The sequence below is a fragment of the Bradysia coprophila genome, unplaced genomic scaffold (genome assembly GCF_014529535.1).
Source record: "Bradysia coprophila strain Holo2 unplaced genomic scaffold, BU_Bcop_v1 contig_583, whole genome shotgun sequence".
NCBI classification, from domain to species: domain Eukaryota; kingdom Metazoa; phylum Arthropoda; class Insecta; order Diptera; family Sciaridae; genus Bradysia; species Bradysia coprophila.
The window spans coordinates 105,235-132,684 of NW_023503823.1; the positions used below are offsets into that span (position 1 = coordinate 105,235).

Below are 27,450 nucleotides of genomic sequence, written 5' to 3' on the forward strand. Positions count from 1 at the left end.
CAAATTTTATTGCTGCATCGAGTAATTATCAGACCAATTTTAGCATTTTAGCGGTTTATCTGGCCTTTAATGATTTTTATCAATCGAAATGAAATCTCAGTCGGAATAGGAAGGGCAAGGAGTGAACCAAGAGACTCCGTATTTCTTATCCGGAAAAATGAAATATTTTATCACCGAGAAATAATACAGAAAATCGATTGCGAAAATCTCATAATACCTGAAAGTAGATGTTCGTTTATCACATGATTTTATGCTTCTGTATCGCTTGTTTTCAGAACGAAATCTTCTTCTTTTTTTTAAATATTTTCCTTTTAATTAAAATTTATATCTCCGGTGGTGTCACACCATAAATTTAAGTTAATAATTTTTTCTCCATTCTTTTTTTTGTGTTTATGGTTGGGATTGGGACGATGAAAGTTTCAAATGTTTCTCGTTTCTTGGTAGAACATTTTTAATGTTTAATATTTATACACCAAACAAAAGATTAAATCCATCTTTGAAATGTGGATAAAGAGCTGGATGAAAAAATGCTTAAATTGAAAGCGTTGTCGTTTCATTTTCGTTTCTTCCTTTTTTCAATTCAATTAAATTAAAAAGTGTTACATTTCGGAATGAATTTAAGTCCTTCAATGTCGCTTAAAGCTTTTTATTTTACCCCGTCGAAATTGCATTCCCAAACACACGACTCGATAGACTAAAAACAAGCCCTTCTGCAGTGAAGTATAGTCAGTGATTTGAATTGTGAATTTCCCAACAAACACCATCTTATAATGCATTTTCTATATAACTACCGAAGACCTTTGTATCCCTGCGGTTTGAAGTTTGAATCGTTCCCAAGTACCTCCTTTACTCCAAACAGAGAGCCATAACCATGCCACAATTTTAACTTTTATTTTATCGTTTCTCGTCCTCCGTTTACTGTAAACGGAATGAATGGATCTTGTACTATGCTTTCATACCATACTTACATAACCGCATGATATCTCTGTAAAATACACAGCATTATGTTCGCGCATAAATAGTTTTCCTCGGCATGACTCAGAGAAAGGAAATATTTTCAATTAATTTTTCTAAGATTTTATGTGCTTCCATATTTCCACCAATTTTAGCTGGGGCAGTGGCGTTTTTCTTCTAACATCAAGCTGTATCTTCTTGAAAGAATTTACTTTTAAAACTTGTCAAACAGCTTTTATTAAGGTGGTGAAAGAATCAAGTAGCCTTTGAAATTTACATGTACATTACAACGTAGTCATTCAAAACGTACACTGATAAAAAAATTTCTTCAACATACATCCAGTATGTATGAAATGGCTGGCAGACAGCTTCATTTCTGCCTTACTTCGGATATGTATATTCCAACGTCTGGCAAGTATATCGTACATGTTCGACGTACAAACATACGAGTGACAAGAATAGTCACGAGCAGTACGTATGACTATACGTCGGACATGTACGATATACTTGCCAGACGTTGGATATACATGTCAGACGTTGGATATACATGTCAGACGTTGGAATATACATATCCGACGTAAGGCAGAAATGAAGCTGTCTGCCAGCCATTTCATACATACTGGACGTAAATTTTTTTATCAGTGTAGAACAGTGTTTGTAGAATACAAAGAAATAAGGTGTGAATTTGACACAGAGAGTTTGTTTGCTAGAGAGAGTATTGAATAAGTTCAATGAGTCAGTATATTTGTTGAAATTTAAAAATTGTCATTTTCTAGACTAGACATTTTCCCATCGGACTTGTGGTATAACCAACATCAAATATTTTTTAGTTTTTCATTTTCCATGTCAAAATAATTTCAGGTCAACAGGTCAACATGAAAATTTTCAGGTCAATTTTGACCTGATCTGAAATTTTCAGGTTGACCTGACCCGATAGTCAGCCTTACATCTAATCTCATTGTGCTGAGAACCTAACCCAGTTAATATCCATTAGCTGGCTGAATAAATTGATGTCGTTAATATCAAAATAAAGGAAGAACAAAATGGAAAAGTTTTTGTATTATGGTAAAACTTTTGCTGAAACATCGTCATCATAATTCGTCAGGCGCGGAGAATATCAGAATGAAACAAAAATGTTAGCAATGAAAAATTTCAGTTATCATTTTATTTTATGAACCTGATGGACGATAAAATGTAAATACTTCGCAGAAACAGTTTGATGAATCATTTCCATGAATTTGTAGGAAAAAAAAGGAAATGAATCTCCTGCTAGTGTTGCTGAATTACGATGGTTTATCTAGGAAGACAATCAAAAATATATAATTTTATATGCACAGCGGAAAATGTAATCAACGAACTTTCCCGTTCGTTTTATTCTGTTGAGCTGATTCTCACATTAGCAGCAACAAAAAATCGTTCTAATGATTTACATATGGCGATAAACATTACACTCGATTTATATTCTTGTTTTACACGACTAAAACTCGGTAAAACTGCACACAGAGACTAATTCCCCCTTTTTTTAACTTCTGTTACAAAACCAAACGAAAACATCGAAATTCACCAGAGAGAACATAAACCGCAACAATTATTTTTAAATGCACAAATTCAACATGCAATGCAATGTTTTGTACGAAGATTAAAAAAATTGCATGTTGCGAGTACAAAAAAAATTGTATTACAAAAGGCGAATAAACCTAAAAAATAATGGCTTTTGTGCACCAGTTGGCAATCTATTAATTTATTGGAAATTGCATTGAGAGGAGGAACAACGACAAAAACGAAGGTTTGCGATTTATATATTTTTTTAACAGTTTCACAGAATATAATGGATATTGAATTGCACAAAAAATATTATTTACTCTTACTATTCAACATGTGTGCACCACTTTCCATAAAATGTTTAAAAGCTTTTTTCAGTCTCCCAGTATGCTAATGGTGAGTAAAATGAATTCCATTTATTTGGATTTTATGTCACTTAAGCACTTCCAAAAATATAGCACTCAATAAATCGTGTGCACTCTAAAATTTAAAATGAAAATTTGGGAGTACAGGTATATTTCAACAGTTGAACAAAGCACATAAACGTAAATGACCATTTAACATACGTCCTAAAATTTCTTTGAAAGGGAAAGGGAAAGGGTGTATTCAAGAAAATTTAACTGTTCTTACAAATTTGGTTAAATTTGGACTCTTTTTGCGTGACGAGGGAGATGAGTGTCAAAAATTCCATAAAATAGCGTTAAGGCCAACACACTATAGCATCTAGTGTCATCGGGAATACGATATTTCTACTGTTTAAATCATTTAAAGTCTGTTACAACCGGTTTTAACAATAGAAATATCATATTCCCAACTGACACAAGATGCCAGTGTGTGTTGTCCTTTAACTTTCCATATACAGCTTACTTAAGAGGCATCGATGCTTAGCTAAAATTGTAGCCGTATTCTATTTTTGATGATATCCTTTCATCAGAATCCTTTTTGATGTGTTTAGCTGTAAATGGAAATTAGTTTTGGTTGTAGTCGTTCGACCAGCTCTGAGAAAAGTCAGCAGTTAAACGAAATTTTCATAAAATGCTCAGTTTTCTCAGAGCTGGTGAAACTGCTGCAACTAAATCTATTTTCTGTTGACATCGTCGTTATTGCGGCCCTATATTTAAAAAAAATGATTCTGGTGTAAAAGCAAACTAAAATCCAGTATTTTATTTACATCTTAGGGTGGTCTCATAGTTCCAGCCGTTTTGCCTAAGTTTTCCAGCCGTTTACAGTTTGAATTAAAGCAATGAACAAGTCATATAAACGATGGAAGCGATATGTAAATGGAGAGCTAGACGGAGGATGACTGTGAATTTTACGTTACGTTTATTGAAGGCCATGCTTCGTTCAATTCATACAATCTTCAGACTTCTCCTCTTAAAATTGCATAAAACGGCTACATTTCTGATTTTAATCAAATTATGTTTCGAAATTTTAATTAAAATTTACGAGATAAGGGCTCTGTAGTACAGAGTCTGTACCTAGGTACTGATTGTTTTCAATTTATCCACCTTCTCCACCTCTATTAAGTACAAAAATTTCATATTAAGTTTGTACGAAAAAATATTCAAGAAACGCCGCAATGCTTTCGACTGCGCTTTAATGACGGAACTCTCTGACTTGAAATGGAAATACGTGCGTGATTGTACTTACAATATACACGCACATCGAATACAAAATTCTGCAGGCAATACGTACTAGCGTGGTTTCCAACTTTCGAGTTTTAATACAATTTTTGATGATGTAGAAGAAAACATTTATTAAAATAATAAAGGTGCTGCCCTCGCCCTCGTAACAAAGGTTGCTCATATACACAGCGTATCCATCTATCACTTAAGACATTTCTTAAACTAAAAACAAATCGAATTTAACAATAGAAAATCGTCGTCAAACAACAAAAAAAAAATATAAATTTTTCAACTGTAAATATGCTCAACTATTAAATGAATAGTCTTTGTCAAAATTAGCTCGGACACGTTTTTAAGCTCGGTCTTATCAAGCTTAAATTGGTTAAAAAAGTCTATCTAAAAAAGTTTGGTAATAAAACGAAAAGTGGAAAACTGTTCATGTTAAACTGTTCATTTTAATAGAATAACATTACGTGGCTGGTAAGTTTGGTGTTCATAATTTCGGTAATTCATTGTTTGATTTATCCACTGTTGCGTGCTTTATGTATTACATTTTAATGGATGAGTTCAAGTTATTAAACAAAATTTTTGAAATAAGTTTTCGAAGAAATTGTGAGAAATTTTCTTTGCTTAAAAAAATAGACGATAGAATCAAGCCTTGTTATTTGGCACAGTATATTAACCACCTGAATTTATTTTAATTAGGGCTTTGGAGTGAAAAGTTTCAATAAATATAATTTTTATGCACAATCCAACGATTTCTCTTGATTTAAGTAGCAATTAGTCTTGAATGCAGTCTGTAAATTAGGGAATTTTGAGAATAAATTAAAGACTGGCCTGGCCCGATTTATTTTTTGTATGAAACAAGAGCTGTTTACAAATCTTCACTATGCAACGTCCGAAGGACCTTTGGGTAGCCAGTGTGGCACTGGTGAATTATCACTTTTTTCAACACAGTGCTGTCGGTGGGCATTGCCTTTGAAAATATATATTTCCTTTGAAATTTAAAAAAAAATTGTTGATGTTGAAACAAACATTTTTCAAAAACCACAGAATTATATGACATGACAGCCATATTATGGCATCATATTATTTACGTTGACAACCTATACAATGCGGTCACTGAAAATTGTTTTTTGCGATAACAATTTCTATGTAAATTATTCAATTCCAATAAACGTTCGATTGTCTACTTATGATCCTTAAGAGGCATCGGTACTTAGCTAAAATTGTAGCCTACATTTGCTTGTCTCGTGTTTCATTTTTGATGATTTCTTGATGATCAGAATCCTTTTTGAAAAATGTACGACCGCAATGACGACAAGGAAAGATATCGTCAAAGGTACATCCAGTAATTAAAAAAAAACGTCCAGATGTATGATTTTCAGCAAAGCATCGATGTCTCTTAATACTTTCAGTGTAATGGACATTTTGACTTTCTATAAAATTTAAAGCTTCCTAATCAATCTTAACCTGCTACAGACGGCAAGTATACGACAAATATTATTATCGGGTCCATTATCTCTATCAAAGTATTTTTAATCTCTTGATTTCAAATCTTGTACTTCAATTTCTTTAACACGAATTCTACTATATCAAAGACCATATTACCCAGAGTTTGTCATTATTTTTGTCGTCGTTATAGATAACAGGTGAATAGCCGTATGTGACAGGTTGATGGAACAGAAGGCACGGTTTTGATCCCCAGACGTGAATCTTTTTCTTTTTAAATCTAGTTTTCAAAATGCGAATTCATGATATTCTAGATAAATAAACTTTGGGAATTAGTGTTAAAGAAAGTCGGTATTCCGTTGTGATGCCAGTTGAAACTATGAAACTTTTCTGGTATGGTAACGAAAACAATGGATTTCGTATGTGTTGGATACCAAAACTTTTTTTTTTGAAGGAGTTTGGAGTGTAATTTTTAATAAGGCTCGGAATCAGGTCAGGTCGACCTGAAACCTTAGTCAGGTCACCTGAACCTGATTTGACCTGAAACCTGATCTTTTAAATTTTGACCTAACCTGATTGACCTGAAAACCTGAAAACCTGATTTTGAAAAAACCTGAATTGACCTGGTCAACCTGAATGACCTGAAGAATAAATATGCAGAACGTGCAGTTCAGCTTTTTCACTATATTATAAAAGCTGCATGTAAGACATCTGGTTTCAATTTTTGCCGCAAAATGATCTACTAAACGTATGCTATATTGCAAGTAACAGAATGTTGCTATGTAAGCTAGTTTCAATTGTAGATGTTGTCTCTTTTCAATAAATCTCATTGTGATAGGTTATAACACCTTGAACAATAAATTCTATCCCTCGATGTAACATCGAGGGATTATAAAACGTGTCATTTACGTTTGTAGCTTAATGAACTATTTCATCAAAAACTACGAGACGTCAGCACCAGCACCTGAAACAGTTTCAGCTCCTGACCTGCCACGAAAGAGAAAACACCCTTCCACCAATGCAGAGAATATGGATGGCGAGGACGATGACCTCCGAAAGCAGTCATGCTCAAACGATCGAAAACCACCAAAGCATCAACTGAATTCAACAAATACATCAATCGGCCATTATTTCACGAAGAAGTCGATAAGATCGAATTTTGGAAGGAAAATCAAAGAGACTTTCTGGATTAAGTGCGATTGCAAGAGATTTCCTCCCAATTCAATTTGGGTCTGGAACCAGATTTCTCTAAGGGAGTGCACATCGTGACACCCACTTGTGCATCGCTGCAGGAAAAAACAATCTCAGCGTTGATGAGCGTCAAGTCCTGCTACAAAGATTTAAAAGCTTAGTTCTTTAACATCTGACTAATCTTTACACATTAGCAAACTCACGCTTTAATTTTCTTGAATACATAGCTGAATTATAACCGAGGCTTCTTTTCTTGTTTTGATTTCGGTTGTTCTTTCACAATTTCATTCAACAATTATGGCCATCCCAAAGATTGATTGCTCAAATTTTACATAAGATTTCGAACTCACATTGCAAATCTAGAGAAATCTTTTTTGTGGGTCAGTAAAGAGGTCGGGAGTGTCGATAAATTACTGTTTTATAGTGAAAATTTCGAATTTACGATCAGGTCATTCAGGTTGACCAGGTCATTTCAGTTATTTCAAAAATCAGGTCAGGTCAGGTCAGGTCATTTTTTTCGGAGCAACCTGACCTGATTAGGTAAGCCAATTTCAGGTCACAGGTCAGGTTCCGTTCGGTCGACCTGTTCCGAGCCTTAATTTTTAAGGAACCAAAAAAGAAAATAAACATTTCGGTGTTTTTTCATAAAGTCGAAAATTGAAAACACATTGATTCTGCAGCTAAACATTTGCACCAACAACAATGAAAACATTTACCCACGGCAGAGACAAATAAACAGTTTATTTTACTGTGCCGTGATTTACCAGTTATAACTGCTTTAGAAGACATACTGAAATCTGGCTGAAGTATTTAGCTTGTGCATACTACTCCGTGCGAATGTTTTGATATATGTATTTACTCAATCTCGTCTACATATTTGAGGATAATTTTGCACATATTACAACAAATATGGCGTAAATAAACCAATAGCAAACTGTCGTGTGGATATTTGTACATGGCAAAAGCAATGTTTATTTTCCATTAGTTAGATCTAATTCATTTTCTAAATTACTCTTTCATTTAAACTCATTTCATACAAAATGTTTCTGGTAAATAGTTGCAAGAAGACGGTAATTGTAGCAATTATGTACGAGTACAGGTGTGAATACCATAAGAGAGAAATGTGTTTAGCCAATACCCTGATGAACGAATCAAGTAGCCTTTGGAATTTACATGTACATTACAACGTAGTCAGTCAAAATGTATAATAGTGTTTGTATAATACAAATAAATAAGGTGTGAATTTGACACAGAGTGCTGAGAGTTTGTTGGCTAGAGGGAGTATTGGTTCGGCAACGTGTTAGTGGTAGGTTAAAATCTGTACTCTTGCAGAGGTGATTTTAATAGCATATTCTGAATTAATCGGAAAAGTGATTTTGTGAGACCACATTTCTGTAAAGTAAGGCCCATTTAAGTATTTTGCCACATCAGAATGAATTTTCTACTTTAGTCTTACAGATTTACAATGATTAAATAATTTCGGCCTATCTAGCAACAGCTGGTTTTGTCTCGGCTGGTGAACATTGTAACGATTTTTGACTTGTTTGCTCGTTTGATCGTGCTAACAATGAAATAGAAAGCAGCTGATATAAAACCAGCTGATGCTAGATCGGCACACTGAAATTATTTAATCATTGTATGTTCCTAAATATTGCTAATGTTCTTCAATTTGTTTGTTTTGTGTCTGAGCTGAACGCTCGGAACTTCCTAATATTTCATTTGCTAAATCTTACAAACCGTTTTGTTTCTCTGCATTAAAATTACGACTTTATGAATTATCGTCTCGTTATCGCAATGCACACACTGATCGCTGTCCGCCATAGTAATAGATGGCGCACAGCGATCAGGGACTATTTTTAGGAAAACATTTTTCATATTTTTCCAAGATTTTCACAATTTTCCAATTTTTTTCCAGAATTTTCCCTATTTTGAGGAAAAGCGCGAAAATTTCAAGTCGTTTTCCCAAAACTAATCCCTGATAACGATACACGAAGACATATTTTACATTGTAATGAAGGCGATGAGTTGGTCTTATCCACGGAGCAGGAGCTCTAGGTAAAAAGCCAAATTTATGATAATATTGATACTACCACCACCGTTTTTATTTAATGCAAAACTGAGGCGAATTCATTCTACATACATTCATGGCCAGTGAATTACATTTTCCGACAGACTGCATAATCTAAAGTGGCAAATTTATGTCGAGCTGCTATCTGAAATTAAACAATTTGCATAGTTTGAGCAGGAAAATTCAATTGCCGAGAACGGGTAGGTATTTTAAAATACAAAACCAGCTACAAGCAACAGCAAGCGATATGTCGATTAAATGCGAAAAGATTCACTCGGCTGGAATACGGTTTTTTCTACTTTTTTTACTATTTACCTCACGCTCTATGAACATTAGACATTAAATGAAGATTTGCGTGCGATTTGTTTCATTGAAACTTTCATGGATTGTGAAGACTGAGTAAAGGAATATTGTCACGCTTATTAATGTGATGGGGTACATTAATAAATGAGTGTTGCGCATGAATATCAAAGGAACGTAAGTTGGCTTTCAGCTGTCTTCTATTTACAAAGGGGACATACAAAGTGGCTATATACATCTTGAATAAGAATGTTTATGGCATACACCACACACTTATTCGAAACATATCACATTTTCTCAATTAGGTTAGGAATTTGGCACGAAACACCTTAATTCAAAGGGAAGTAATACATCAAAATGTTGTGTGTGTAGAACATGGTTCTATGCACGTAAAATTCATGCAAAATTCGTCCGAAAATTTCGGAATTCCAGACGAGAGACCATTAACAGTGTATGGTTGGACCACAATAAATTGAACTGGAATTGCTCACCATATAAATTTTAGCCATACTCATTTGTCTGAACAGCTTGTGGTAAATAACGGCTGCATATTACCATGTAGAGGAGATTTTGAACTTTAATCGTGATTGAGAGTGTGTTTTCCAGCCAGAATTTTACCGCTGTAATTGTTGGGTTGATCGTAAATAATGCGAAAATGAGTAACACGTGATACAAAATTAACCGTTCTACCGTCTGTGAGCAATCGGATTTATTACAATTCTTTTGATTTAACATTTTTTAAGAAATCTTTTACTTCATTACTATACAATCGTATGTCTTGAAATGATACAGCAATTTTCAGGACCGTGTTTATCTCTTTATTCAGTTATACTTCGTTGTCAAGAATAATTCGACTATATGCACCGTTTCGGTTGTGTTAACACGTGGTGGTGATTTTACTAAATACAGTAAGAGGGAATATGGGCTCTGAAGAAATGACCCGCAACCCTCGACTTTGATGGTTTTTAGAAATGCTTATTTTAGCATTCACATAACAAGATTGCCACATTCATACATATAAGCCATGATACACTTCGCAATAACGTAAAGATAAAATATTTTATTTTCTGAAGAATAAAAGGCAAGGATGAAAGCTTCACTCTTGGTAAGGTTAATTTGTTTGTTTTTTTTTTATAAAATACGGAGATTAAATGATGCAAATATTCCAGCTCTGTCCGCCTCACACGTAACACTTGAAAGAACATTTGTAACTCGTTCACTTCCAAAGCAGCAAAAAAACCATTAAAATCAGATAACGAAAGTCAGAATTAGATTACAATCTACATCTACACGTTATGCCACACTTCTCGGTAAATGAAATTTTTAGGCTTTTCCTTATGCGAATTCAAATTTTTATATTTTTTTGTCCGTTTGTTCCTTTTTTTATATTATTAGAACAAAGGTTGGCTTGCTCCTCCAGGCAGTTTCGCTCGTATATAAATAATGAAAATGTTTAATTTTCTATTTAGAATCAAACAAATTAAATGAAATTGCTATTGTTACCATGCTCTGCGTTTTTTTATTGGTTGAAATGTTTTTTTTTATAAAATATTTGTATAGAACGCGACACATAAAATTACAGGATTATGCTAATCTTCCTTGGGTTATTTTGTGTGAGTAGGAGTTGGATTATATCCTGTGTTCCACGTGAAACAGAAGACAAGGTGTAACACAGTTTCCTTAACTTAAGTCGTTAACTCCTCGGACGGAAGGCGTAATTGTGTATCTAGTTACCTTTTACTCGGACATATAGTCTTAGTCCTATCTGAAATTACGATAACAATTCAGTTTTCGCATTTAGCTCTGATTTAATGCGCTTACATTGCACAAATGTCTCAATTGAAATAAATAAATCTAAACTGAACTGAAACTAAATTTTAGTAAATAAGGATAAGTATGATGATCGGAAAAAGTAACGATTTCCTGGTGTATTTAGTCTAATTTACTATTTATTTATTTATTTTTATTTGTTGTAAAATTTATTTTTTGAAAAGATCGAATTATTGCTGGCTGCGCCATTGTGAGCAATCTTTTTTTTCGCTTGTCATTTACTTTCAATTCCCCTACAATTCCTTATAATTCCATCAATTTTTTGTCTTTCCATCAATTACAATTATTTACCAGAGAGCGGAGTATCCGGAAAAGTGCAACATAACTGTTCCAAATTTTAGTTTCGTACATTCTGACCATTCTTCTTTCAATGCGCCGAAAGCGTTTCGAAATAATCTGTTCATTTCAAAACGCACGATTAACTTTGACAACTCTCTATTTTGACAACTATATTTATAGTGAGTCACCAATATCCTCTCTAGCAACCAAACTTCGTTTTGACGCAGTCCCATGAAAACACGTATCGACTAGAATCAAAAACTCTATAAAATTGTCTTTTACACGAGGTTTCTATCTGCCGTATTTTCCGAGTTATGGCTGACATACTAGCTGACATAGCTCGCACTTAAAACGTACATAGCTCTCAAATAAACGACTTTTTAGGGAAACTATGAAACATGCGTCTACTAGAATGTGAAACTCTATAAAATTGTCTTTCAAACGAACTTTCTATCTGCACATAGCTTAATAGCTTAACACACTCATAGCTTCGAAATTATAAGCTTTTATGAAAATTTCTTTAAATTAGTTTCTTAGAATTACGTCCTTGACATACCCTAAAAATTTCAGCCAAATCCACCGGTAAATTTAAAAGTTTCGTTGTAACAGAAGGACAAAGTGACAAAGGTTGGTAAAATTCATCAATTTCAAAATGTATGAAAATCAATTTCTTCATACAAATTTCTACAACTCGTATTACGAATAAAATACTTTGGGGGTAGTAGGAGCGAAGGGGGAAAAGTCAAAAAAGTCATGTATATATGTTCCTCAGTCCTACGAAAAAAAAAATTGTCAAATTTTTCAGTGTAAACGGACTTGCGTCACGGCGCTTGACTAACGTAGGGCCATGATACAAATTGGTAAGTTGTGAACTGTATTTCCACACATTTTTCAAGTAAATATTCAGCCAGTGGACCGTATGAGGTTAAGTTGCCTTCTGTGGATGAAATTTGACATTTTGAAATGACCTTGGAACACACTGAGGAAAAAGTAGTTACCTGCTACAGCTGCGATCTGTCTCCCGCTGTAGTTTTTGAGAAAATACAGCTGTCACAGAAAATATTTCGGCCCGTAGCTGTCACAGCTGCATTTTTCTACTTGCTATCAGAGCTGTAGTTGTGATTACCTACAATAGCTGTGTGATTGCCTACAATCAAAATGTTGTGATCGATAGGCACGGGTTCGAATCATGTCGGATCCTGTTTTTTTTTTTAAATATTATTAATAAAAATAATTTTGGTTTCATTTCTGATAAAAGTCAGCTCAAAATTAACTTAATAATTTAAAAAGAAAATATTTCTGGCCTTTCGGAGTTACATTTCACACAGTACTGGGGAGTATTTTGATATTCTGTTGTATTACATCCTACGAGTTAATTTTGAACTGAATTTTAGCTGAAATGAAACGAAATTGATTTTTTATTAATAATTATTTAAAAACTTGCCTTGTTGGGGCGCGAACCCGGGACCTCTTGATCTCCAGTCCAGAATAATCCACCTGAGCTACGGAACATGTATGCTACAAATGCCTTATGTTAATGTAAGCTACACAACGCATATTCCCGTTGATAGGTAATATACATCCCTGTAGTAGCTGTATTGTATGTGTAACATTACCTACATGAGCTACACATATGAAAACTGTGTATACAACACGTAATTTGTCATTAATAGTTGAAAGATATTATTGCGACAATATTGATTCACGTAAAAATAAAAATCAAAATATTAAGACTAAAGTCTGGAAAAATGGTTCAACGAGCACAGGCTAGAGACCCGCCCGACCTTCATAAAGTTTGATGATAAACGGCCGAAAATATGACATCCGAAAAATTTCTCAGTATCGATGGAACCTCGGTGAACTTTGACGAGGGCTGTGACCTCACTAATGCAATTATTTGATTAAGTTATTTTATATTATGAATGTGGAGGACTTCAGCTTTAAAGAATGACTAATATGCAGTAGTTTGGCGGGGTGGAACACACAGTTTTTATCTGAAAGTAGTCACGTGCCAAACTACTACATGTTGGTATTGCTATAAAGCTGACGTCCTCCAGATTCATAATAAATCAAATAATTGCATAAGTGAGGTCACAGCCCTCGTCAACGTTCACCGAGGTTCCATCGATTCTGAGAAATTTGTTGGATGGCATATTTTCGGCCGTTTATCATAAAACTTTATGAAGGTAATATTTGCTTCGAGAGCACTCGACCTCAGATTTCCAACGAGCCCATACACGTCCGTGTCCTCATCACCTTACGTAAATGAAATCCAGACTACGAAACCTCATTTTTCGACTTTTGGCCGCTTACCACCCGCCAGTTATGGAAGATCAAAAATATATGAGCCTAACTATCCATATAAGTCCCGGAAAAAATAGCACCGATTTCGGCCTGTCTATTACAATAACTAGCTCCCGTCAATTGCGTTTTTTTAATAAAAAATTTCGATGAGCGGACAATAAGTAAGTCGTGTTAAAGTTTTATCTTAATTTTTTTTGTCCCATTTTCTCGAAAGATTTCGTTTCCTGAATATGCAGAGCTGCTGGAAAGACCCAACATTAGCCGTAGCAGGTAATCATTGAGAGCGGCTGTTGTAGGTAATTTCTTAAAAAATTACCGTCATTGAGTAACTTTTTCAAAAATTACTCACCACAGGTAATACGTTACTTGCTGTGGGTAATTTTTCCAAACATTACCAATTACAGCTGATCTATTACCTACTGCAGCTGTAGTTTTCAAATCTTTTTCCTCAGTGCAAACCTATTTTGCAGTCATTTTTAACCGATTTTTACGAACTGTGTACTCGCCGTTTGCGTTAAGATTACCCTTAACTTCATTACATTTCGCTCATAATTCATGTAGGTAGTCAAACTCGATGAGTGTGATTGTACACATCATGAGCGTTTATACACATTTTCAATATTATTACAATTGTAGAGTAGATATGACAGTAAATTCGTTCAATATTCACATGCAGAAGGCTTGTTATAATAGTGTCAAAAGCCACAATTTAAACCTATGAATGTTAAAACGCTGATCAATCAACTTACTAACAGTTTTGGATAACATTATATTTAACAACGCTGTTACTAATATAAGCGCTACAGTACCTATACTTATATGATGCGGGCACATAATATCAAAATTCGTATGATGTTAAAATTGAGTTTAGCCATTCGGTAGCCATACATATAGAGAACACTAGTACATGCTAAATTAAATTACACTATCGAATACAATAGGGCATTAAGGCCTTTGTATATTATTTTCCAATACGGCCGAATGTTTTTTTTTAATCTATGCAAATTAGATTGAAACTACAATTACAATTCGGGACGTTGAACGGAATTTACGCAAATTTATCAAAATTTAAATGCAACCTTTTCAGATCATGGAAATATTGTTTATTGGGCGACGTTCAGAAATGACGTTCACTGTTCATCCACTGTTTTAGACTCCCTACCTCATCGTCCACAATTTTGCTGAATATGGTGTGTCCTAATTCACCGGACAATTCTTCCCCTGAAAGTGGACATAATTTATGGTTATAGTTACCACTCACAGCTGATATCTGCATTTCATTGAACATTAAAAAGCTTTAAGGCAGCTCGCATATTTCGGATTGAGCACGTTATTAATCCGTAAGTTCTTGTTCTTAACAACGAAACGAACACGAACCGAGCCCGCAAACAGTTTCTCGAAAAACATTTCATTCGTGCGGCGTTAGTAGATGGCGTTTTGTTGAAGCTCTCTTTGATGACAGTTCGGGTAAGAAAATCTGTTTGCCATGGAGCGAATAAGAGTTTCTTCTCTTTGCAACTATCCCTTTGTTTTGATTTTGAAAATTGGTGAACCAAATTGATGTGTTATTTCGTGGATAATTGTTATTTACATGCTACATACGTCGAAAACTGTACTTTTCATGTTTTAAGCACTTCTTTCGACGCCCTCAGCATGTAAAATCCATTACATAACTCGGGATAAAAATGAAAAGTCTCGTTTTCGTGTGTTTATTGACCTCGACTTCGCCTCGGATCAACAAAATTCACACGAAAACTCTACTTTTCATCTTTTTATCCCTAGTCATGTAAAAGACTATTACATAACTAGGGATAAAAAGTTGAAAAGCAGAGTTTTTATGTGAATTTATGTGAAACACACGAAAACTAGAATTTTCATTTTTATCCCGTTACATTTTCATTATGTAGCGGGTAGCCCGAACGAAGTGAAAGTGACAAGCGAAAGTGTAAAATCAACTGACCACAACAGATGCGTATACAACTTTTCATGTAAGGGACCGAAAACCCGAGCAAATTTTATTCAAAACCACCGACACATGAAAATAACTGTTACATGCTTTTGAAAACCTAAACCAATTTCCTTGTTTTCCCTAGGTGTGTAATAATCTAGGGAAAACAAATGCATGTGTTCAACTCGGGTAGAAATAAGAAATTCTAACTACACTCGCGGAATTTTGAAAATCGACACATTTTCTGTTTCGTGGCTTACTGTACTGGTTTTTTGTGAATGTTACATGTATCTTGATATGGAGAAATCAAAAACTCAAGTAAAACACAGAACTACTAAACGTAAGCAGAACAAGACTGAAAATCTTCACCGGCGTAACAACTGGACACTACGGATTTAACAAACACCTCACAACTATAGGAAAACGAACGGATCCAGGGTGTGATCTGTGTGGCCATCACACTGACACAGCCGAACATTACCTCTGCCATTGCCCAGCTTTCATCATGAAAAGGCGAAAGCACTTAGGCAACTACATCATCAGGTATAACCTGATCAAAAACATTCACCCAAGGGACATCCTAAACTACATTACTAGTACAGGAAGGTTCCAATAACCAGCAACTGCACTAATAAGTCATAGCCAGCACAATGGGCCCAAACAGAGGCCCCCGTGCGTGTTCTACCACGGTAGAACGGCTACTTAAAAAAAAAAAAAAAAAAAAAAAAAACACAGAAACAGAAAATGTGTCGGTTTTCAAAATTCGAATTGTTGGAATTTCCTATTTTCTCCCCTCGGTAAACGAATAACCAATTTACTAACTTGTGTCATACATGTATGTCTGTATTATTAATGAAAGATCTTTGAAACTATTAAACATACAATTCAAATTTACACTGAAAAATTAAATATTTAAGGTGAATTTTTGTAGAATTGTGAGTTGATAAAACATGTGAACATGAGTGTTACGACAATATTTATGTTTGTGGTATAATCGTTTCATGTACACTATCAACAAATTGTGAATATAAAACCGCCTGCACTGAACGTGTATTCAAGGTCAACACCTGAGTTTTTTTTAATTACAATTTAACGAAATAGTATCGATGTATATCGAACAATGCTGTCTAATTTCACTTGTTATGATAATACAGCAGTAACGAATACGTTTTAATAGCACGAGATCAATAAAATTTCGGCTAGTATCATCAGTATCGCGTATCATCTTGGTGAAGTCTTTGATCTAATCAAAACGTTAGAGGTGTGTTTTGTGTTCAATATATCGGTTTCCGCAGAAAACTGTAACAAACGGACATTACATAACTTTTATTTTCGATAAAGGCAGATGATATCAGCAAATGATTAATGAAGATGGAACTCGAGTGTTAAGACCATTCACAAAAATCAATTAACCATTTCGCATATGTTTAAAAATAAATCCAATGCATTAATGAAACGCAATTGTGAAAGATAATGTGTACATAATGGCTTATCATCAACCTGAATTGACTTTATACACAGCCAGCGATTGTGTTGGAATTGTAAATATTTTCGTGGTTTGAGAGAGGATGTTTATGACAGTTCTGAGAATTGGTTGCCGTAATTGTTGGCCTTTTAATCACGTAATCAGTCTATACACAGAAAAATATATTATTTGGAGTCGCGAGGTCTAGTCATTATCGTGTTGTTGAACTTAGTGCTTGCCTTCCTAAGAAACGTAATCGTTGGATCAGATTCTGCCAACTACCAAACCGGAAGTGACAAAATTCGTTGTCTGGTTGAATCTGGACCTTAGGACCTCGAAAACTGTACTTTTCAAATTTAATTTCCTAAAAAATGATTTTGATTTTTAAATTTCGTATCTCAAAAGACCGACTCGAAGGCAGTGCCATCTCTAATTTTTGCGGTAGTGACGACAACAATTTCCACAATCTACTCGGAAGAAAAATGAAAGGTCTCGTTTTTGTGTGTTTTTGTTGACCTCCGCTGTCATTTATACGATTTGTACTCGATATATGGCATATACCACACCACACAGCTCCTAGCATGAACACTGAATTGACAAGTGTCAAATTTGGAGGCTTTAGTTATAGGAGCTACAGCTTAGCATTGTTTTAACTCATTCAACGAAAAAAGTCATTCATCTGTACAAAAGAAACGCAGTGCCTACTGTGATTTCATCAGCCTCCGAATTATTCTCTACGTTCATGCTCGAAGCAGTGCTGTGTATAATACTCATTATAATCGAGTATAAAATCGAGACTTGGAATACTGTTAACGGAAAACGCATAATTTTAGAACTCAGCAACTCAAAATTGTTCGTGTTGTTTCACCCTTGAGCCCCCTTTACGACTTTAATATTCTGAGTTCTTGCAAAAAGAAAAATTGAGTTCTTGTTAAAGTCGTCAGATATAGGAATGAAGTCTTCACTAGATAATGTATTAAAAACTTGTAATACCTCAACAGGCCAACAGAGTTTTTCTACAGCAAATGTTAGGTCGTTAGGAAGAAAGGAATAATTCTTTACGACGGCACGAAAGCGTATAGATCATCTTCAAGGACGTTTAAAATGCCATCCACGATAAAGCTCAAAACACACTAGGGTTTCGACCAAAATTTTCTTTGTTTTTTGATACTTAACGAAACTGTATCAAAGAGAATTTTGATCGAAACACTTTTTCGATGCCTATAGTGTGTTTTGAGCTTAAGAAGTACGATTCACGGTGAAAAAATTCAAACAAATAAATGAACGAAACATTTAACGAAACTTAAGTGAGGTTACGTGTGAAAGTACCGGTACTTGATGATTTATTCCACAAAAATTCCAAATTTTTTCAGTGTAGATGCCGGTTCTAATTTATGACAAAGATTACGGCAAATTATTGGTTTTAGTACTTACAAATCAAAATTATCTGCGCGTTTTCTTTTTATTGGAATGGAATAGTCGAAATTATAAACATAAAAAATTTATGAATTTTAGACAATCTAAAAGTGTGATATTAATAAACTCATAAATATACAATCAATGACACCGTACCTTACGCTTATACTATTAGATTAGTAGGTAACCAATTCGTTCTCAGACAGTATAATTAACTTGTTCCAAATACACCGTTTTCCGTTGAAACATTTAATTTTTTTTTTTGAATTCATCGGGTACGGGTACACGAACACTTTTATATGAATTACATTTATAACAACGATTTTTAGTTATTGGTTTAAGTGTAAAATATACTAATATAATGATGGACGCATAACATGACCAGGCAGTGAAAAAAAAACGGAAGCAAAACTTTTAAAGTCTTACCTTTCATTCTCTTTGTCCATTGAGTGCTTCTGTATCCGCCGCATACAGTCTTAACGATTTCAACTATAACAATTTATGAACAACATGGATAACTTTGGTGAAATAAACCTCGCGTATGAAGAAAACAATGACGACCGGAAAACTAAAGGTGCTGAAGATCCAACCATAAATGATCTACCTCCAATTACGCCAAATATAAATTATGGACCGAAAGAGGGTAGGAGAATGCTGAAGAACGTCTTATTGATCAGCTTCTCTTTTACCTTTCTTTTCACCGCATTTCAAAGTATGGCCAGTTTACAGAGTTCGTTGAATACAGTAAGTCAATGTTGCTTGACCTGGCTTGTCGAATAAATTAAAATTTCTTTACCTTTGAGGGTGGACTGGGAACATACTCATTAAGTGTCATCTATGGAAGCATGATTGTGTAAGTAACAATATTGCCACATTCTCACAATGTAAGCTCAGTTTAAAAATTGTGGTTCACCGTAACACAGATCAAGCATGTTCCTGCCAACATTTTTAATTCGAAAATTGACTGCAAAATGGACTCTCGTATTGTCCGTTTTCACGTATTCAACATACATTGCTGCCCAATTTAAGCCGAGCTACGGTACATTGATTCCCTTCGCGGTTGTCGTTGGGTTGGGTGCGGCCCCACTGTGGTCGGCAAAGTGTATGATTTTATCGCACATTGGACATCAGTACAGCCAATTGACTGGAAGGAAGGATGCAGAGGTAGTGATAGTTCGGTTTTTCGGGATATTTTTTCTGTTCTTTCAATCATCGTCGATATGGGGAAACTTAATTTCTTCGGCGGTGTTGGCTCAAGATGCTAGAAAGTGTACAAATGACGTGGATAAAATATGTGGAGTTAATTATTGTCCAGACACGAAATTTTGCAATGCTGCTGAAAATGTCACTGATACGATTCGGGACTCAACGAGATACACATTAGCTGGAATTTATTTAGCATGCTCGTTGACAGCCGCTGTAATTCTTGCTATTTTCCTGGATCCACTCACAAGGTAATTGCGCACTTAATTGCGCAGATTTCTGAAGCAATACTAGACTACACATTTTGACGCAGATATGGTGAAAAGGAACGATCTGGCAGCTCCTCTAAACTAGCCGGGAATCAATTGTTTATTGCCACATTTAAGCACATGAAGAAACCGATTCAAATGTTGATGATTCCACTAACAGTTTGGTCCGGAATGGAACAAGGATTTTTCGGTGCTGAATATACCGCCGTGAGTATATTGCGTGGATTTTGGCCCAATCGAAGTTTGTGAAAATTTTAATTTTCATTTACTTCCAAGGGTTACGTGAATTGTGCGTGGGGCATAGAGAAAATCGGTTATGTTCTGATTTGTTACGGAGTGGTGGACGCAATTGGATCGGTTTGCTGTGCGCCGATCGTACGATACACGGGACGCATCGTAATTCTTACTTTCGGAGCTATTGTGAACATTACCACTATAATTGTCATGTTTACGTGGAAACCAAGTGCAGACGCTCCGATCATGTTTTTTGTCGTAGCCGGTTTATGGGGACTCGCAGATTCAATCTGGCAGACGCAAATCAATGGTCAGTTTACACATAAATTTGTATACAGTTAGATGCAGTGAATTTTCAGCATGAATTTGCTTTAGATGATCCAAACATGCAACCAAAACTGTTTATACGGTTCAAGGTGTTACACGCAAGTGCGTGGCGGTAGTGAAACCTTTATACGTTATCTTTATACCTTTATTGAAAACGTATAAACAGTTTGGACTTTTTGTGTAGATCATCTGGAAAACAGGTGAGACACATTCATGCTGAAATTCCACTGCCTCTATCTGCAACTCAGTTTTGTCTACATTTTCAATATCTTTCGGCTATACACAGCACTGTATGGAGTTCTGTTTCCACAAGATGAGGAACCGTCATTCAGCAATTACAGGCTATGGGAATCATTGGGCTTCATTCTAGCTTACATATTTTCGAATGTTTTATGTGTAAATGTGAAGCTCTACATTTTACTTGGTGTAATTTTGGCCGGAATGGCGGGATATTTTGCAGTAGAATTCTTAGAAAATCGACGAAAAAAACGCAAGGATGCTCCTTGATGGTCGATTTATCGAATAAATGTTTTCAATCATTCAATATTTCAACAACGATTGTTTTACTTAATTAATTGCAGCAACCTCACTTTTTAAAACAACCCCCTATTAAGTAGTCGTTGATAATTTAGTACTCTCTCAGCACAACTTACAAATTGTGAGTCAGATATTTGCATAAATCTCTCTCATAAATCTATGTTGCTGATTCTGACACACATTGCAACAGAAATAACTTTTATTTCGCCTTAACGTTCACTTCCATATATTTTATACTTTTTGTTTATAATACGAAAATCTCAGGTATAATACGGAACAGAGTGAGCTTAAACATTTTCAAAGAGACAAACTAAAATGGATCATCCGCAACTACTACACCCTACACTAATCTTAAGAACCACATAAGCTTCTTTGTGAATATTTTAGAAAACGTGAGGGAAATTTTGTCGTCATTTTGCATGTTGTTGCTAGTTTGTTTTCTTTGTGCCTTCAGTTCAGAGGATTTCTACATTAAAGTTTCGTAATGGCATGGCGTACGGTACATGTTTCTAAAGTAGCTTGTACGTAGCAAGAACAGCATGTGTGTAACCAATTTCTGTATGAATGTCGGTTAATGCTTAACACCAATGCACTTCAAGCAAAAGTGCTTATTGCGACAGCTGCCAAATAGAGGACCATTTTGAACGAGTTTAATACTCTGTCCAGATCCGCTTTTCTATTTAGAGTACCATTCATGCTTGAAGTGTGATGTTAACACCGAAATTTTCTTATTTTCGCAGAAAATAGCGTATGACAGTGGAGAACTATAAAATTTTTTATTTAGAACTATAAAACAAATCTACTTAAATTCACTCAAATGTCGTTGTATGTTAGATCTGCTACTTCTTTTGACCCAACAATTTCCTGGCTGGAGCTCATACTTTATCCACCATTTCTGCCGGAGACTGGTATGAATATACACTACAATTAAAGTATATAAGAAGTAGTAAACTATGTGAGCTAGTAATTCTCAAAGGATTTGTTCATTGTTCTATGGATAAAGTTTTGTCTTAAATTCAAATTTGTGCGCACAAATTTCATAAAATTATTCTAAATGGATCCTCGGACAAATAAAATGTTTAATGTCTGCACTACTTACACACCAAATGTATTTACGGATGATATTCACACGAATGTTGAACTTATAATGAGTTCGAATCCATATAATTAACACGCCGACCTAATGAACGTTATATCTGACTTTTTTGAACAATATCCCTAAATTCCAAATTCTTTAACCGAAAAATAATTTGTACCATTAACAGTAACGCAGGTACAACAGAACAATGGAATACCATTTACCAGTAGGTAATTCCTCCTTTATTATGCTACATTACATGCGTTTAGCTTTGGGATCAGCATTAAATTTATAGACTTTATGTTTACGGTCCCATTGTGACACTAAAGCGACAATGTGGTAATATAGGGAATCTAATGTCGTGTACCTTTTGTTTATTTTGTTGTAAAGTACTCCCACTGTTGTGACGATTATAAAAACCGACAAGCTATGTGGACAAAATGACCAAACATTTGCAACTTGTAATAGAACATTTCGTCGGTGGTTCCAAATTTTCATTTTGATGAGTGAGAATACCCTTCGAGTCGGCCTGTAAAGTCGCCACTCGACAAAATAAAAATTTGGAACCACGTACGTACTGTGCTGTACGTCATTGGCTCTACGTGATTAAGAATGTAATAGTATGTTACGTCACTGTTTGTAAATATTTGTTTAGGCAAGTGTGAGGTTTGCGGAACGAGCCGTAAGCGAGTGGAGTAATAACACGTGCCTAAACATTTTACATGTTTGTGGACGGTAAGTGCATTTTCCCTGTCACAAGCAGTGATGTAAAGTGCACTTTACCGTGCATAAGCATGTAATAGTATATTACTTCCGAGGTTCCAAGTTGTGTATTTGATAAGTGGGGTGTTACAGCCCGACCCGAAGGGGAGGACTGTATTCCCCACTTGTCAAATACACAACTTGGAACCTCGTAAGTACAATGCTTTACGTGATTAGGCAATGTAAATGAAAATGAAACATGCCGTAACACGTAAAGTATACTAATATAACGTACTGCTTTGGTGATTGCTATTTTGACTCGTTTGTTTGCAGCTTGAGCCTTCACTCGTCAAAATAAAAATCTTCATCTACTATCAACGCTACTGTCATTCAATATCAACACTTACCAAAGCAATGCTAACCGATACGGCTTCTCACACACGGCATACCTTCAGACTCCTTCAAAACTAAAACAGATTTTAAACAGAGCGACGTCCTATCAACTCTGTTATTTCAAAACATGAGAAGAGAAGTATTTCAAATGAAAGAAAGCTTTGAGGAAATGCACAGTGAAGGAATAAAGGGTTAAATGTCAACGTCAACGATGAAAAAAGCCAAGGCAGCTCTCTAGCATATAAGGAATACGTAATGAAATTCACAAGGCACACTGAGTGATTTTAGGCCTCCAAATTTTGAAAATAATCGGTGTGATATTGCTAGAGAGCTGTCTTGAAAAAGCCAAATACTTGGTGATAAACTGAAAGATAGTGACTTGGACAGAACATAACAACTTCGAAGTAGTTCAATCTTTTAAGTATTCGGGGTCTGTACGCTGTAGCTACCCGTTGCCAACGAACTGGACGAATAAACTTTTTTTTTAAGATTTTCGAAATGAAAATACAAACAGTAATCTATGGCACGGTTAGAGGATATGGTGAACATCGTCAGCGTGATTAAGTCACCAAGACTGAGATGGGCTGGTCATGGATAAAAGACGGTTGACTGACCAAAAAACGTTTTCATGAATAAAGTTGATGGAACGAAACCGAAGAAGATATGGATCGACTGCGTAGAAATCGACCTAAAAGATATTGATGGAATGACGTTTACTGGTTCTATTCTTACGTTACACATCGTTATGAGACAAATGTTTCTGATGTTTCCTTTCTAAAAAAATTGTCAGTCCCAGCCAAGGACGAATCCAAACAGTTCGAACCCCACTTTAGAATCTAGAGTCTAGATGTCACATTCCTAATGCAACATTGAATTTTTAATAGCATAATTGTCGACGCAAAATTGATCTAATGTTTTCAATCTAGCGTTGCTCAAACGGTAACACAAAATTATTTTGTTATTCTACTGGAAACATAACAAACGAAATTCAATTTGATTGTGTAGTTTAAGCATGTTTAAATGAAAATAAGAAAATGTACAAAATTCAAAAACTATAGTCATATCACATAACAGATTCTGATTGCCCAAAACAGCTCGTTCCAATCAAACTTTAATTCTTTTAAGGCTGCGCTAGCTTCTCTTTAGAGTGGACTTCTAGGTGCTTCTTCAAACTAGATCGACGGCGAAATTCCTTTTGGCATACGTTGCACTTGTGCGACTTTTTACCTAAAATCAAAATTTCGATTTATTTTGGCCACTTCATTCTCAAACTGGATAGACTAACCGCTGTGAATATCCATATGATTCGCCAAAGTACCCTTTTGTCGGAATGATTTTTTGCAAATATCGCACGCGAACGGCTTTTCATCTAAAGCAGAAATTCTCGTAAGAAATTATGATTTTGGGTTACGTGAGTCGAAATTTTATTTGCAGGTTAGTGGCGTGGATGATAAAGGTTTAGAAATTAACTGTATTTGACTTACCGGAATGAATCCATTGATGTCTTTTCAAATTGCTTAAATGAGTGAAAGCGGCAGCGCATTCCTTACACTTGTAGGGCTTTTCATCTGAAAACAATTTTCGAAGTTTAAATTTTGTGCAGCGCCCGTCTTTTAAATTTTTGCACTTACTAGAATGAATCCGTTGATGTCTTTTCAAATTGCATAAATGAGTGAAAGCGGCAGCGCATTCCTTACACCTGTAGGGCTTTTCATCTAAAAACAATTTTCGAAGTTTAAATTTTGTGCAGCCAGCGCCTGCGTTGTACATTTTTTAACTTACTAGAATGAATTCGTTGATGTGTTTTTAAACTGCTTGATTGACTGAATGCAGAATCGCACTCCTTACAATGGAATGGCTTCTCACCTAAGAAACAAATTTTTTGGCTTTGCATCGCCCGAGACCGACAATTATATTTATTTCTACTTACCACTGTGGACTCTTAAATGTCTCGTAAAATTGGACTTCCAATTGAATCGCTTCGAACACTCTCCACAGAAAAACGTTTTTATTTCTTTGAAAGAATGGACGACAATCACTTTAATCGATTCAAGGTGCGAAACGGTTTTTAAAAAAGAAACTTACTTTTACGAGAGTTCTGACGGTTTTTATGAGACACCTCGGTGCTATCCAAGTCATACGTAATTCGTTTCCCAACACCCTTCCTAGTCTGTAAGGAACGAATCTTGAATGATCGGGCATTGAGTAAAGGAAAGAGGAGTCAATTGCAAACATCAAGAAAACAAAAATTGAATTAATTCCAGAGTGAGGAAGGACTTGACCAACACAGAAGTGGCAATTTCTAATGTCAAAAATGGGATACCTGATGCTTCACACGCATTGATCCTTCTGATTGGATGAAATTCAAATTATCTTCTTCCGATGACAGCGTCGAATTGGCTGATTGCCCTACTCTGTCCGATTTATTGTGCTGTTCTACATCGAGTGAAATATCGTTCGATCCCGTCATAATCACGCTTCCTTCATGCCATTCCTCTGCACCCGACTGTACGCCTTCAATTCTGCAATCAGTCCGACGATTTTAAATTTAAAAATGTTACAGACACGAACCCTGTCCTTACTCTTGAAGTTGTCCCATTTGACCAGAGTCATTTAGTAATGTTCGTTCATTCGTCGTGAAGACGTTCATTTCGGCGATTTCTATCTGCGTTCTATCACTAATTTCAGCTGTCAGGTCTTGATCAACCTACAAAAATGAATTATGGAAAATGGTTCGTAGAACGAAGCATAATCTTGGCATACTTCTTGTGTTGCAAGTAACCTTTCGTCTAACAAAGCCTCATTCATCCGATGAGCCTCGGTCAAGGTATTCAACTGACTTCGCAATTCTAAAATCATCTCGTATTGATGTTGCTGCTGCTGCGAGCTATTCTTCCGTAATTCTAAAATCATTTCATGTTGTTGCGTCACTTGATCCTTTAAGTCCGAATTACTTTTTTGCAATTTCAAGATCATGTCCTGCTGCTGTTGCAATTGAGTTTTCACGGCAACTAATTCTTCTCCTAAAACTGTCGAATTATCCTGAAGGTCGTTTCCGGCCGGACTATTTTCTACACACTTTTCTTCGACAAAATTGCTTTCGCTGCTAGCCCCACTGCTTAGATTAGTTGTTGGCGATCGGATGTCTCTACCACTTGATGGCTTATCGTCGAGTTCTGAGCCTACATTGAGTGCAGGAAGTTCCGGCCCAAATTTGGCTAACATTTCGTCGAGATACACACTGTCGCATCGACTGTGATTCAGAAGGAGACTATCAAACATGGCAGTAGAGTTATCAAATGGTACAGGTTGCAGTCGGTCTATTTCAGAAACAATAGCGCAGAGCAAACCTTCCGTGGCAACATCAGCTGTTGAATCGACCATCATACGCTGTTTTTTAAGTAAAGAAAAATGTATCAAAAAGACAGGACTAGGACTGCCTGTACATCAGTTTTATTATGTGCCTCGACAGTTCTCAACATTTTACCTCTGATGAAGTGTCCATTTCTTTATTGAAATTAGTTATAAACAAATCGATTATGAAAACCAATGAATCGAGTATAAAAGGTGATCTAAAAGCAATACGTCAAAACGCAACAAAAGCGAAAACATTTCTTAACTCAGTGACGAAAAGTAAAACTTTGTATGCAACTCGATGCTTTTTTCGACACACGATGTGTATCGTCATACTCGGCCTACGGACTAAAGATAAGAGTCATTTATATCTCGGTGGCATTAATAACTATTGTGCAGCACGTTGAGAATTGATGTTGTCAACCGAGCGAAGCGACTATTATTACATCCTGCACTCGATCTAGATCTTTGAAATGTCGAAAAAAGCTTGAAGGTGAGATGCGGCGCAAATATAGCAAATTGAAAGAAAATCACAAAAGCGCAGTTGTTGTTTGCTAAATTGTCACATATGGCTAGTGTAGGCCACTATACGCATCGTGTAGCTATTGAAACACCTCGCACTGAGATTCGTACAACGTTTTATGCAACAGATGCATCTAAAGTTCGCACTTTTGGAACATTATGATGCTGAATTGCATAAATAGCTAATTTACCATAATGAGTCAAACTTGTCAAGTCAAATGTGTTACCAGAGGTACAAGATTAATAAAAAAAAACGATGATATTTATCGTTTTACAATAACTCTGTTGTGATGAGAGATAATGAAATATGATTCGGACGAAAGGTAAGTTTTTTTCATATTTATAATCATCGTTATTTCCTCCACTATTTTTAGACCCGTACGAAGTACTGGGGTCTTATGCGTTTACGCATACGTCCGTAACACGTCGAATTGGACTCCCTGAGTAAGGGGAAACC

General features: G+C 35.5%; 2 protein-coding genes across 4 annotated transcripts in view; one reads left to right on the forward strand and one right to left on the reverse strand.

Annotated features, from left to right (window-relative positions):
• The first annotated feature begins 16,645 nt into the window (after positions 1-16,645).
• Positions 16,646-20,956, forward strand: LOC119083244 (UNC93-like protein). 3 transcript variants are annotated; one of them, XM_037192905.1, is made up of 8 exons: positions 16,646-16,970; positions 18,704-18,709; positions 18,849-19,118; positions 19,178-19,227; positions 19,298-19,828; positions 19,891-20,053; positions 20,123-20,390; positions 20,694-20,956. In XM_037192905.1, the coding sequence occupies exons 3-8, from the start codon at positions 18,876-18,878 to the stop codon at positions 20,912-20,914; spliced, it is 1,476 nt and encodes a 491-aa protein (XP_037048800.1). In that variant the 5' UTR covers positions 16,646-16,970; positions 18,704-18,709; positions 18,849-18,875; the 3' UTR covers positions 20,915-20,956. The 3 variants fall into 3 exon arrangements, with proteins under 3 accessions (XP_037048800.1, XP_037048799.1, XP_037048798.1); XM_037192904.1 differs by lacking the exon at positions 18,704-18,709 and having other exon boundaries at positions 16,646-17,122; XM_037192903.1 differs by lacking the exons at positions 16,646-16,970; positions 18,704-18,709 and having other exon boundaries at positions 18,725-19,118.
• A 3,163-nt stretch (positions 20,957-24,119) lies between these two features.
• Positions 24,120-27,450, reverse strand: part of LOC119083231 (zinc finger protein 271-like) — a 700,255-nt gene continuing 696,924 nt past the window's right edge. The window contains exons 34-37 of the mRNA XM_037192892.1: positions 24,749-24,832; positions 24,602-24,685; positions 24,403-24,486; positions 24,120-24,344 (exon numbers count right to left, since the gene is read on the reverse strand). Coding sequence (XP_037048787.1) covers positions 24,238-24,344; positions 24,403-24,486; positions 24,602-24,685; positions 24,749-24,832 — 359 coding nt within the window. The 3' untranslated portion in view covers positions 24,120-24,237. The remainder of the gene's footprint in view (positions 24,345-24,402; positions 24,487-24,601; positions 24,686-24,748; positions 24,833-27,450) is intronic.

Coding starts and splice junctions, on each gene's coding strand:
- LOC119083244 (XM_037192904.1), top strand. CDS start 18,876: ATGAACAACATGGATAACTTTGGTGAAATAAACCTCGCGTATGAAGAA. Junction 19,228..19,297: donor ATCTATGGAAGCATGATTGT/GTAAGTAACAAT, acceptor ACCGTAACACAG/ATCAAGCATGTTCCTGCCAA. Junction 19,829..19,890: donor TTCCTGGATCCACTCACAAG/GTAATTGCGCAC, acceptor ATTTTGACGCAG/ATATGGTGAAAAGGAACGAT.